This window comes from Lonchura striata, chromosome 6 (assembly GCF_046129695.1).
Source record: "Lonchura striata isolate bLonStr1 chromosome 6, bLonStr1.mat, whole genome shotgun sequence".
In the NCBI taxonomy this organism is placed as follows: domain Eukaryota; kingdom Metazoa; phylum Chordata; class Aves; order Passeriformes; family Estrildidae; genus Lonchura; species Lonchura striata.
The window spans coordinates 68,209,750-68,223,394 of record NC_134608.1 but is presented as its reverse complement, the minus strand read 5'-3'; the positions used below and the strand labels follow the sequence as shown (position 1 = coordinate 68,223,394).

The window sequence follows — 13,645 nt, the reverse complement described above, 5'->3', positions numbered from 1 at the left end:
AAAATACTTTAGTTTTACCTCTGCCCCCGATTATCAATGTCAAGTGTTCCTCTGGGTGGTTTGGGGTGGGTTCTCCCCCTGCAGCTCTCTGCAGGTTGGTGCTAATTAAAGATGTTCTGTCAGGTTCAGATGTTTTGGTGCCGGAGCAGGGAGTGCAGAACAGGGATGACAAGCGCTGACATTTGCTGTGCTAGAAAGTCCAAGGGACAAATTTGTGCCAATGAACATCACACCTTTAACTAGGAGGATCAATTTGTGTTGTGCTTGTACCAGAGTCTGGTGACAGAGGGGGCTTCCAAAGGAAATCTTGGTCCATGTAGGACCGAGGCCCCTGTGCTGAGGCTGCCTCCAGGCTGCTCCAGCCCCTCAGGATGCCCAGGAACAGGGGTTGCCCACAGCCCAGTGCACCCTCGCTGGCCCTGGTGTTAGCGTTCCGGAACACACATAATCACGGGATATGATTATATTCATGTGCTTTTACTAAGAGCTCTGGGAGTCAGGGGTACAGACCCAAATCTGACTCCGACATCGCTTTCAAGCTGAACGTATTTTATATTCTATTGTTACATAATTCACATATTAATTATTAAATTTATGTTGTTCTAATATATACATTGACATGAGTTTCTTGTGATCTTTCTTAGGTTCCTGACCACAGTTTCTCATGATTATTCTTATGACTAAACAGTAATTATATTTAATGACTAAACAATCATCACATCTAACTATTATACCATTTATCATGTACTAGCTACGCAGGTGCAGTTGTAGTGAGTACAAGTTCTTCTTGTGCTTGGGGTATTTATTTTTCCAGGGCCTACTAAGCTTATTTTTCCTGTTAACCCTAAATCCCTATGATTTTAAAACCCTTTTACTATCACTGGGGCTACCCAGGGAAGAGCCATGGATGAGGCTCTGAAGGACAACACAGGCTCAGCCCTGCTCCAACATGGGATCCTATGGGACAGGGCACGCTGGGATTTGCCCCTGCAGCTACCCAGTGTGTCCAGAGAGACTGCAAGGAGACAGTGACCTCTGTCAGCGGGACCCTCTGAGTGGGGCAACCCCTCCTGGGGTGGCTGTGCCAGCTCCCCCATGAACCTCCAGCCCTGGGAACCTGGAGCAAGTGGAAACCACAACTTGGCCAATACTGCCTGTGCCTGAAGGAAATGGAAAGAGAACTGGGGTGGGAAAAATCACGGTTGTTTATTTGCAGAAGAACAGCAATGAAAACACAGAACACATTTAGATTTGTAAGAATATTTGTAATAACAACAGTTTATAGAAGGTATATACCTAAGAACATATCTAACAACAATATCTGAAATGTATTTACAGAAGGCAAAACAAAGCCCTAAAACCTATATCCTAAAGGCAACAACAAACTGTAAAAACTATGTAAAAAAGGGTGCAATCTCTGTCCAGGATCTCCATCAATCCAGGAAGAAAAGCAGGTGCCATGGTCACTGCAGTCAGGCACAGAGGGCTCTTCCGTGTGTCCCCAGGCTGGCACAGGGGGACTCTGCTGCCAGAGCTGAGGCTGGCTGGGTCTGGGGGCTGGGCCCCAGGCACTGCCATGGGGCTTGTGTGGCCCAAAGCAAGAACAGGACAGGCTGGGCATGGCCACCAGAATCCAATGCACTGGGTACCAAGGGTCTGAGCAAAGACCACCCAGCCCAGCCCTGCCCCAGCCTGGCTGCAGGGAACCCACTCTGCCTGTGGGGACCACATGCCTGTCCTGCTGCTGGCATCACTCTTCATCCCAGGACCATGGCCTCCTCTTCATCTTTTTCATCAACATGCATGTCCTCGGTGTACTCTTCCTTGTCCACGTCCATCTCCTCTTCCACATCCACATCCACCTCCATCTCTTCCTCTCCAGTCTGTTCTCCATCCACCTCCATCTCCTCCTCCATATCATTGGTGTGTCCACCTCCATCTTGTCCTCTCTGCCTGCCACAGCCTGCAGAGGTAGCAAAACCTCAGAGTGGGGTACCTGTCCCACCCCATCCGCCCAGAACTCCAGCCCACCCGGGCAGCTGGGGGGATCCACCTCCATGGAATGGCACCGTACCTTCCTCAGGACAAATATCAGCATCCTGCAGGGATGGATGACACAATCCAGGCCTTAGGCAGCTTTGGAAACTGATGCTCTGAGGTATCGGGGCAGGAACAAGAAGGGTGACAGGAGCAGCAGGAGCAGCGTGCAGCGTGTGCTGAGCCCAGGGCCAGCGGTTGTGTTGTGCTGCTTGCTGGGTGCTGGCAGTTCCAGGTGGGACATGGATTGTGACATGACCATTGAGCTAAAGAGCCTTTGGTTCCATGCTTAGCAACATTCCCCCAGAGCATGGTGCTCAGAGCCCTGTTCCCAAGGATGGGGCATCCACAGCCAGGACCAGTGCCTCAGTAGCCTCAGTGGCAAAGAGCAGCTTCCTTAGATCCAGCTTCAATCAGCCTCCTGCAGCTGAAAGCCGTCCCCCCTTGTCCTGTTGCCACAGGCCCTGTGGAACACCCTGTCCCAATCTTTCTTGTGGCACCCTTGCAGTCCTGCAGAGCTGCACTGAGGCCTCCCCAGGGTCTCCTCTTTCCAGGCTGAGCATCCCCAGCCCCACGTGGACAGCAGGCAGTGTGATCAGGGGGAGTCCAGGCTGGAGTCAAATGGCATCAGGAACTGAGAGATGGAAGCTTTAGGCCCAGCTTTGCCTCTAAATGTACAAAATGAATAACAGTGGAGGGCAAGATGGTGGGACACTGGTTCTGCTCTAATTGGTGAATATATTCTCTGTTTTGGTCTTTTTTTCTGTCACGCTGATGCAGGTTTGGCTGTTTGAAAGGAAGCTTGGCACAATATCCATTGTCTTCTCCATTGGTGAAACACCGAGCAGAGTCTGGGCAAGCTGATGTTGCAGAGCCAAACCTGCCAATGTACTGGTGATCCTGAGCCTGGAGGATGCAGTTAAACCCAGCCAAAAGTAATTTCTGGAAAGTCAAGCCTGGTGTACATTTTCTTGAGTTTGGCTATGCCAACTTCACCTGAGTCTTATAATAAACAAACAAAAACCTCAAACCGAAAACTACAAAACCCAGAAACAAACAAACCCACGCAAAGCATTCAAACAAATAGATTTAAAAAATCCAAATAAAACCAAAGGGAATGAGGAGTTAGGATTAGTTTTGAGTTCATCACAGCAGGCAAGTGGCTGCTTCCCACAGGATCACCATAAAAAGCCACAGATAACAGCTGCTCCAAAATACACCCAACAGGAGAACCATAAAAGTCATACATAGCAACTCTGGGGGCAGCTCCCCATGAAGGTGAGGGATGAGCACACAGGTGTACAGCTCCAGCCTTCCCCACCCTGCAGGCTGCTCTTTGCTCCTGATGTAAGAGTCTTGCAGGACTGTGGCCCCTCTCCGTGCATTCTAAATCATTCCCACAGCTCTCACTTGAGCCACTGGCATTTCCAGAGCGAGATGCAGGCACAATCCTACTGCCTGCTGAGCCTCTCTGGGAGATCCTGAGCATCTTCCTGCCTAGAGCCACAAAAGAGCTCAGGCTCTCCCTGAACTGGGTTTTCAGGGGACGTTTCCATATCCCTGCGAGATGTGTTCATCGTTCATCAGGCTGTGCCCAGCCTGGATCAGGGCAGCTTGGATGCCACATGGGATCCATTCTTTGTCCTACCATGTGATCCTCCATGCAGTAGGGATAAAAAGCCCAGCACTGGGGAACCCCAGGTGCTGCAGTAGTGACGTTTTTGGGAGAAACACGGAGCTGTGCATGGCCAGCTTGAAGTCTGCACTGGTGTGAGCACCAGGCCAGCTGTGCCATTCCTGAAAATTCTGGTTGGCCTTGGCCTAGTTAGGCTCTCACCTGCCTTCCAAACAGTGGGGCTCTGTGCTTTCCTTCCTATGGAAAAGAGCTGTCCTTCTCTGCAGGTGCCAATGGCCATATTGAGATTTCACCTCCAACACTGCCTGTTGTGACAGACTGAAGGAGATTGTTGGCTGGAAATATTTCATGTGTGAGTAAGAAGGGCCAGGTCGAGCCTTGCCCTGCCCTGGAAACTCAGCACTGCCCTGCCCTGCCCCAATCCCCCCAGAGCCTTTATCCCAGCCCAGCAGTGTCTGCCAGTCCCTGGCACAGCACAGGCAATGCTGCACAGCCACCTCTGGAGCCCCAGCCCAGCTCCTGAGTGACCAAATGACCCCAAGTCCCACCTGGGGGAAGGCCCAGGAACACCAAGGGGTATTTAAGGCTGACCACAAGGCAAGCACACATCTTGACCCTACGTCCTCTTGGAATTTCCAGCTGAACACTACTGGAATCCAGGAGTTGGTAGCTGTATATGAGCTTCTCTGTATCTATTTTGTCTTTCTCTCTTTCTGTATGTATCTTCATCTTCTCTCCTCTTGAATATTTTTATTAACTTAAAATAGAACAGGCTTAAATTTGGTGAAGATAAATCAAGACCCTTTGTGGCTGACAATCCATCAGACTCTGTCCCTACCCCCACCCCATCCAAGCCCTGGCACTCAGAGCAGCCTTGTGCAAATCTGAGCTCCCTCCAGCCCAGGCTGCACCTGCAGGTTTCAGCTCCTTGGCTCCAACTCCCACGTGCTTTCCTTGGAGTAGGAGCTGCCCCAGACACAGAGGGATGTTCATTTCTTGCCAGCCAACAAAGCCTGGGGAAGGCACAGCTCCATCAAATGCAAAAGTTATTCCTGTGATGGCTATTAAATCCACTGTGCACAGCAGACAGTCTCAGAGCAATGGAAAACACCTTCTGTGCCCAGCACAGATCCCAAGGTCCCCCCAAACCCTCCCGGCCCCAATTCTGCCCAGATTTGCTCTTTGCACACACGAGTCACAGGCTGAAGGCAGGAGCACCCTCCATGCCCAGAGGGAGGAAAAGAGGGAAAGTGGATGAAGAGCTCTCCTGTGCAGAGCCAAGGTCCAAGTGCAGCCCCTGCAGTGGGAACCACAACTCATCAGGTTTGTGTCCTTTGGGCTCAGGGACTGGTGACACTCAGAGGCACAGAAAGGTTTCTTGTCAACAAACACAAGTTGCACATTGGAACAGTTTAATAACCATCACAGCTCTTCCCTCAGCTCTCTGGGATGTCCCAGCAGCATCTGACATGTCCCCATCCCCAAGGGATTTCCATACAGGAACAGCTTCAGATAAAGACATAAGAAAAGGTAGTACTTTGATTGATATAAGCACAATAAGGATGTTGACTTATATAATATTTATATTAATTTGGGAAGGACTGGGCAACTCCCTGAAGCTCAAAGCATGAAACCAGTCAGTTGAGAGGTACTTGAATGACCAGAAAGCATCAGGTGGAGGAAATCTGGGAGCAGCAGGAAGGACATAGATCCAGTTGGGCTAGTGAAGAGATGTCCTTAGACATGGCCATTTAAACAGGAGAGATGGAAACACCTGAAGGAAGAGGGAGAGGAAAGAATAAACAGAATATTGGTGACACAAGTAGAAGGCAATGTCAGTAACTTCTCCTCCTGCCATTAGTACACTTGAAGAAAATTCCTGCTCGGGGAGGGGGGGGGGGAAACTGCCATTTTTTAAAGGACTGAAGTAACCCAGATAATAAAAATTTCCTTCCATAATATGAAAAGTACAAGTATTAAAACCTTTTCCCCCTTCCAGGCAGACATCAACTGTGTGCCCATGAACAGGCAGTGCCACTTGTGCCCTGAGGTGCCGAGCTGGGATTGGATCTCTCAGAGAGGAGCTGAGGGAGAGCAGAGCACCTTGCAAGCTGCAGGTCCCTGCCAGCCCCGCAGGGCTCCTGTGCCATCAACATCTGCTCTGCTCCAGTCTGGAACAGGGCCCAGCACAGTGCCGGGATCATCAGAGAGCTGAGGTGTGTGCTGGAATTCCATGCCCTCCCCATGGCACAGCAGCCCTGCATTTCCCTGCTCCAGCCTTGGTCTCCAGCACAGCCATGGATGCTCTTTGGGCTCCTGAGTGTTCCTGCAGCCCCCAAGGGCAGCTGAGCTCTGCCTTGGGCACAGGCAGCCCTGGCCAGCGCAGGCCATGCTCAGCAATTCCTTGTCTGTGCCCGGCCTTGCTGCCAGCCCCGGCAGCGGCTGCGTGGCCCCTCGGTGGCCCTGTGCTGGCCCGGCCATGGTGCCACAGCCCCTGTGCAGCCCAGCCCAGGACAGGAGCATTGCGGCTGGGAACGGCCCCTGTGCCGTGGGGCCCTGGGCAGCCTTGGGGCTCTGTGCCCCATGGCCTCCCTGCTGGGCAGCCTCTGCCAACTCCTGCCGAGCCCGTGGCACCTGTGGGGCTGCACAGACAGCCCTGCCCGGGCTCTGCCGGCCTCGGGGCCAGCAGAGAGGCGGCCAGGGCTGGCCATGGCCGGGAACAGGCCCTGAGCCCCGCAGGAGGATGGAGCTGGGTCACAGCCAAACTCAGCCCAGGGCAGAGCTGGGCTCAGCAGCCAGGGCTGCCCAGGGCTGGCACAGACAGAGGCTGGCGCTGACAAATGTCCTGGGCCCCTCCCTGCTCTGTCCGTGCCCCAAGGGCACAAAGCAGCCTCCTCTCTCGGGCTCTGCCTGTTTTCAGTGCCTGCCCGGGTGCTGGCCCTGCCCCACAAGGCCTGGGCTGAGTCCTGCCCCTGCCCGCTCAGCCAGGCTGAGATGGACACTGATGGTTTCTGTGCCAGGCTCTCCCAGCCCAGCCCAGCTCCCTGCCAGCTCTGCCAGCTGCCCTGAGCTCTGGGCAGCACCAAGGGCCTCTCCCCAGCACAGCCCAGCCGGCTCTGGCCCCACAGCTCTGCTCAGCCCAGGCTGCTCTGGGCACTGCCCCACGGCCTCAGCCCCTGCCAAGGGCACAGCAGCAGCTGCAGCTCAGCCAGGACTCAGCCCCACCATGGGGGAAGGGGCTTGGCCAAGGCCAAAGGAGCTCCCTGGCTGCCCTGCTCCCCTCTGCCTGAGGTGCTGAGAGCTCTGCAGCCCCTCCTGCCATCCCATCTGCCCAGGCCAGCACAAGAGCCCCGGCCCTGGGGCCCTCCAGAGCTGCTCCTGCTCCAGGCCCAGGGCCCATCCCAGAGCTGGGGCAGCCACAAAGCTGTGCCCATTGCTGCTCATTGCTGCTCTGATGGGGATGGCTCCTCAGCCACTTGGAGGTAGCTGACTGATTTTACTGCTCCAGAGTCCTATTCTTTCTTGAGCTCTTCAGTTCAGGATTTCAAAGGGGAAAGCTCATATACATTTGTTTAAAACGCCCAAACAAGAAAATCACCTGGGAATAATTGAAGTTGTCAACTCTTCTGTGGCTAATAAGACAGATTTCAGAAGTGTATTCAAAGATAATGTACATTGAAAACAATGAAGTGATAATGGTTTTGTCCTGTTTTCTTTTCTTGTTTATCGATTGATATAATCAATGTCCAATTGATATTGATCCCCAGCACCTTCTAATGCAGTCTAAACATATATGAGAATCAAGACTCTTGGTGACTGACATTCAATCACTCTTTTGTCCCCACCCCCTCGCCACATTTCCATCTTTCATACCCTGGCACTCCTATGGATCAGGAATGGTGTGGCCAGCAGGAGCAGGGCACTAATTCTTCCCCTGTGTTCGGCACTGGTTGGGCAGCACCTCGAGTGCTGTGTCCAGTTCTGGGCCCCCAGTTTTGGAAGGACCTGGAGGGCTGGTGTAGAGAGCTTGGCAGAAGAATAGTTAAATAGCAAGGGACATGAAACTGTAAAATTAGTCAAAGTATGAAGGGCTACGTGACTGCTGTAAGGTCTCCATGACCCTGAAAGCAGGTGGTGTGCTGTGGGAACCCCAGCCTTGTTTTGGGGCCACATGTGGTGGTGAAATTCTTCCTCCAACCCGTGCTTCCAAAGAAAAACTCCGCAGGCTTAGCTGTTCGGTCTCAAGGCAGTTTATTGCTAGTTATCTAACAGATTATGTTCTTGGACTGCAGCTATTTGATCAGTGGCCTGGGTAGAGGCACACACACACCCTGACATCCTCTCTATCTGCTGTCTTCTTCGTCTCTCTCCGCCCAGGGCTGTTGCTATCTTTTATAAGATATATTATGTATAACATGTTTACAATTATTCTCCAATACCTACTACCTACGTTGCCAAGTGTTTTTCTATTCTAAACCAATCTGTGAGTGCTAACATCACCAAGAACATGGAGGCAAGGAAGAAGAAGGAAGAAGGATGGGTTCAGCCCACTTTCCTCTATCTTAGAACTTCTGACCCCCATGTACAAAGTGAAAACCCCCCTGTACATGTGCTAAAACCCCCCTGTACAATACTAAAAATATTTCCCCTCTACTTCGTAACTACTTATACTATACTATCTAACCTTTTGTGATTGCTTGTTCCACTTCCAAAGTTGGTAATTCATTCCATGGCTCAAACTCAAAATCACAGTTGTTTTTCAGCTGTCTGCCAGGGTCTAGAATGCTTCTGACCAAGGCCTGGAACCTCTAAAAATGTCTGAGAGACATTTTGAGTTCCCACAGTGTGTAGAAATCAGGATGATTGAAACTGCTTGGTATGTATAAAAGATAAAGAGGAACAAAGAAGTACTAACTACAAGGACAGTAGAGCAAGATAGTAGCACAAGTCACATAGCAACCAATCATGAGCTCGGCTTTTGCAATATGTATGAGCTAATTAACGAACATATATAAACTGTGTAATCTGTCACAATAAACTGAGACTTGATGATCATGATAGCATGAGTCTTGTCTCCCGCGGCACCCCCCAACAGGCTGGAATGTGTCCAGAGAAGGGCAGCAAGGCTGGTGAGGGGTCTGCAGCACAAGTCCTGTGAGAAGCGGCTGAGAGAACTGGGATTTTATCCTGGTGACACTGTGAGGCCCAAGGATCCAAGGGACTTTGTGACATCAAGGGGTCCCATGGAACCAAAGGGACATTGTGACACTGGGAGGCCTCATGGAATCATGGACACCATTGGGACACTCTGGGCCTCATGGAATCAAGGTGACACCAAGTTGGCTGCGAGTATTGATCTGCTGGAGGGTAGGTAGGCTCTACACAGGGCCCTGGACAGGCTGGATCCAGGGCCCAAATCAAACAAGGTGAGGTTTAACAAGTCCAAGTGCCGGGTCCTGCACTTTGGCCACAACAACCCCTGAAGTGCTACAGGCTGGGGACAGAGTGTCTGGACAGCAGCCAGGCAGAAAGGGACCTGCAGGGACTGATGGACAGCAGGCTGGACATGAGCCAGCAGAGTGCCCAGGTGGCCAAGAAGGCCAATGGCTCCTGGCCTGGATCACGAATGGTGTGGCCAGCAGGAGCAGAGCTGCTGTGCCAGCCCTGATCTGCCCCAGCTCTGCACACAGACATTGCTGCTGCAGCTCCAGAGAAGGCAACAAAATGACATCTTTGCAGAAATCTTTCCTGGAAGATCCTCTAGTTCCTTGAAAACTACTAAAAATTAAAAATGGCACAAACAATGACATTTATTGTGGACAATATGAAAAAAGTAAAACAAAGGGTAAAACAATCCATAACCAAACCATAAAAAATTATCAAAGATTACTTTTATTACAAGTGATGGCAGAAATTGGACAGCAGTTGAATGTTCCTGAAAGCATCCAGCCATCAGTGTCCACACTGCAGCCTTGAGCTCCTGGTTCCTCAGGCTGTAGATGAGGGGGTTCAGGACTGGAGGCACCACTGAGTACAGAACTGACAGGGACAGATCCAGAGATGGGGAAGAGATGGAGGGGGGCTTCAGGTGAGCAAATATGCCAGTGCTGAGGAACAGAGAGACCACGGCCAGGTGAGGGAGGCAGGTGGAAAAGGCTTTGTGCCGTCCCTGCTCAGAGGGGATCCTCAGCACAGCCCTGAAGATCTGCACATAGGAAAAAACAATGAACACAAAACATCCGAAGAGCAAACATGCAGTAACAGCAATGAGCCCAAGTTCCTTGAGGTGGGAATTGGAGCAGAAGAGCTTGAGGATCTGTGGGATATCACAGAAGAACTGGCCCAGGGCATTGCCATGGCACAGGAATAGGGAAAATGTATTGGCCGTGTGCAGCAGAGCATTGAGAAAGGCACTGGCCCAGGCAGCTGCTGCCATGTGGGCACAAGCTCTGCTGCCCAGGAGGGTCCTGTAGTGCAGGGGTTTGCAGATGGACACGTAGCGGGCATAGCACATGATGGTCAGGAGGAAATACTCTGATCCAAGGAAGAAGAATATCAGAAATACTTGAGCAGCACATCCGTTGTAGGAGATGGTGGTGGTGTTCCAGAGGGAATTGTGCATGGCTTTGGGGACAGTGGTGCAGATGGAGCCCAGGTCACTGAGGGCCAGGTTGAGCAGGAAGAAGAACATGGGCGTGTGCAGGTGGTGGCCGCAGGCTACAGCGCTGATGATGAGGCCGTTGCCCAGGAGGGCAGCCAGGGAGATGCCCAGGAAGAGGCAGAAGTGCAGGAGCTGCAGCTGCCGCGTGTCTGCCAGTGCCAGCAGGAGGAAGTGGCTGATGGAGCTGCTGTTGGACATTTGCTGTGGCTGCACATGGGCACCTGTTCATGGAGAAAGGACAGGGACAAGTCAGGAGAGGCTGCTTGGAGCCAAACCTGGGCCATTCCCTGCAGCCTGTTGTGCTGGGACTCACCCACCCTTGTTCCTGCTCTGGGAAAACCTTCACCCAGGTCCCTGCCTGAGCTCCAGTTGTGCTGGCTGAGTGTGCCAGAAGCAGCCAGGGCAGTGTGTGGGGGCTCTCGAGGAGCCATCCCTGCCCCACTGCCCTGGGTTTGCGGCCATTTTGTGGCCAGTTTGTGGCAGAGGGACAAGGCTGGATATTCAAGATTTGTCAGGGGAATCACTCCTAATGCAGAAAGGCTCGGTACCATCTGCACTCACACTTCTAAAGGACATGGAGAGCAGGAAAGAATTTTTGCCATTATTTTCTTACCCACACATCATTGCTGGCACTCTGAGGTCAGAAATCCCCAGAATTCCTGCTGCACTCAGAGTTTGCCACTGAGAGATGTGAGAGGCAAAGGATTCCCTGTGGCTGAGGGAAGCTGAGGGGCTGGATGAGCTTTTTCCCCCAGCACTGCTCTCTTCAGCACCCTCTTCTTCCCTGAGCATCTCCCTGGGCCTGGACATCCCTTCCTGAGAGGTGCCTTGTCCCTGCCAGTGCTCACTGAGCCCATCCCACCCTGTGTGCCCTCGGCCCGGCCCTACAGAAACCTGCCTGTGTGCAGGGCCCTGGCTGGGGCAGGCTCTGTGTGCAGCTGGGCAAGGGCAGCTCAGGAGAGCCCTGCTGGGCCCTGCAGAGGTGATGCTGCTGCTGCCCAGGGCTGAGGAGTGGCTGAAGGCCCTATGGGAGGCTCCCAGCAGAGACACTGACCACCCAAAGTCACAGTTCTGGAGTCTCTGTACATGTTCAAACATTCCTTTGATGATCCTTTCAACTCAGAATGTTCTGTGACTCTGGGATTACAATTCCTGTTCTGCTTCTCTCATCCCCCTGTTGTCTATAATCAAAAGAGAAAAAAAGAACCCTTGCAACAGTGTTAGAACAATAAAGTAAAAACCAGACCTTTATTGGAACCTTCCAGGTGTCCCACTGGGGATGGGGCACACCCAGCCCCTGATTTCAATAATTCATTAAGGTTGATTAATTATGATATTTAACAGGAATATCCAATAGGAGATTCACTTGCCCAAGTTGCACTCCCCTGGCTCAACACATTGGAGTAGGTCCAAAGACTTCTTTGCCCCAGTTTTAGTTATGACTGATCACATTGTGGTCAAAAACCAAAATATTCTTCTTGTAGGCATGCTTCCTGATAATAAGACTATACAGTATTTCATGAATGTATTTAGACAGTCAGTTTCTTGTTCTAAAATCTAAGAGAAATGTAGGAAACATACTAGTGTCAGCAAAGATTACAGTTATATAAGTACATAATAGTAGTTTGATAAAGCTAATTAAGAGTTTAATAGAGTCAAGTAAAGATAATGTTTTTAAAATTATAAAATAGTAATTTACAGAGTTACGGATATATGAAAAATGTATAAAAAGCAAAAATCTTTACGTCACCACCCCAACATTCCCATCCTGCTCCAAGCAAGAAATTGAAAGCACTCCCAGGAAAGCTCCTGACCTTTACAGCAATCCCAGGCTTACCTTCTTTGGGAAGTGCCCTCCGGAGCTGTGCCCAGCCTGGTCTGGAGCTGGGAGCAGCCCTGCCCCAGCCAGCCCCTCTCAGCAGCAGCACCTGCCCTGCTCAGGGTGGCTCCTTCCCCCCACAGCTCCTGGCCAGCGCTGGGAGCAGCTCCAGGGCCGGCTGAGAGCTGTCCCTGGCAGGCAGCAGAGTCCCTGGCCCAGCACAGCGCCCTGGGCTGCAGGACCCTGCTCTGCAGGACAGCCCTGGGCACCCCTGGCTGCTCTGCACAGGAGATGAGCAGAGAATGCACTCACAGGCTCTGTGGGCATTGGCATGTTCCAGCTTTAGGAGATCTCTCCAGGAGCTGCAGCTGCATTGTCCTGCAGCCAGAGGTTCCTGTGCCAAGGGCTGGCAGTGATTCTGCCCCAGGCACTTCTCAGCCCCTTCCCAGCCCTGACTGATTGAAGCTCTCTGTGCCTCTGTGCTGTGCCCGTGCTGGCTGCAGGCAGTGCCCCAGCCCTGCTGGGCTGGCAGAAGAGCTGCTCAGCAAGAGAAATGTGCTTTTGAAGCTCTGCTTGGTTACCAGGATCACCCTCTGTGCCAGGAGCCCGGCCCAGCTCAGCAGCACAGACACAGCACAAGGACTTTAATGACCCTCTGGGGCTTTGTGCTCAGGCCCTGAACATCAGGCCCTGGGAGGGAGCTGCAGAAACCTCTCCAGAACTCCAAGTCAGAATCCAACTCCAAAGTTCCTTGGACTTTTAATGGGTCCCATTGAGGGACACGACTGAGAAAGTGTCCCCAGGCCCCAGGCAGAGCAGAGAACTGGAGGCACTGATGGCAGGTGGGGACAAAGAGAAGCCAAGTCTTGGTGCCCTGGGGCACAGCAGGGTCTGTGCCACCAAGGGCTGTGAGGAGACACCTTGTCCTGAGGCCCTGGGGCCTCCTGGCACAGCCCCAGCCAGGCTGGGCACTGTCAGCCCCTGGTCCTGCCCTCAGCATCCCCCCCATGCCCACATCCCAGTGGCCTCAAGGATCTGCTGGAAGGAGTCCCTGGGGAGCCTTGGTCAGGAATGGCCCTGGGGGCTCCTTCATGCTCCCAGGGACTGCAGGTTTTTCAAAGGACTTTGGCTTTTGCTTTTGGCCTTGGAGTCTCTGAGAGGTTTCTGCAATCATGGCTTCCAATTATCTGCTTTAATTAGTCCCTGGCGAGGCTTTGTCAGGAACAACACTCAGTGGGGCCCATTAATGCTTCAAGGTACTTCAGTTCTTTTAAGGTACTTGGTGTTTCCCTTTTGCTACAGACTCTGTGAGAGGTTTGTGCATTCATGGCCCCAATTATCTGCTTTAATGAATCTCTTGAGAGCTTGGTACTTACACTCAGTGGGGCTCATGAATACTTTGAGATTCTTAACTTTTGTAAGATACTTTGGATTTTCCTTTCCACAATGAGAGTTCTTTGTGCCATTTTGAGTCTCTGAGAGGTTTTTGTGC

General features: G+C 52.0%; 2 protein-coding genes across 2 annotated transcripts in view; one reads left to right on the top strand and one right to left on the bottom strand.

Annotated features, from left to right (window-relative positions):
• Positions 1–13,645, top strand: part of LOC144246561 (uncharacterized) — a 1,050,450-nt gene that overhangs the window by 997,007 nt on the left and 39,798 nt on the right. The gene's annotated exons all lie outside the window — the stretch shown is intronic.
• On the bottom strand, positions 5,344–10,603 carry LOC144246434 (olfactory receptor 14A16-like). The gene is made up of 2 exons (XM_077783827.1): positions 9,564–10,603; positions 5,344–5,358 (listed from the first exon to the last, which is right to left on the bottom strand). Exons 1-2 carry the CDS (start codon positions 10,530–10,532, stop codon positions 5,344–5,346), a joined length of 984 nt encoding a protein of 327 aa, XP_077639953.1. The 5' UTR covers positions 10,533–10,603.

Bases quoted from the DNA above. Each gene is read 5' to 3' on its own strand.
- LOC144246434 (XM_077783827.1), bottom strand. From the start codon at position 10,532: ATGTCCAACAGCAGCTCCATCAGCCACTTCCTCCTGCTGGCACTGGCA.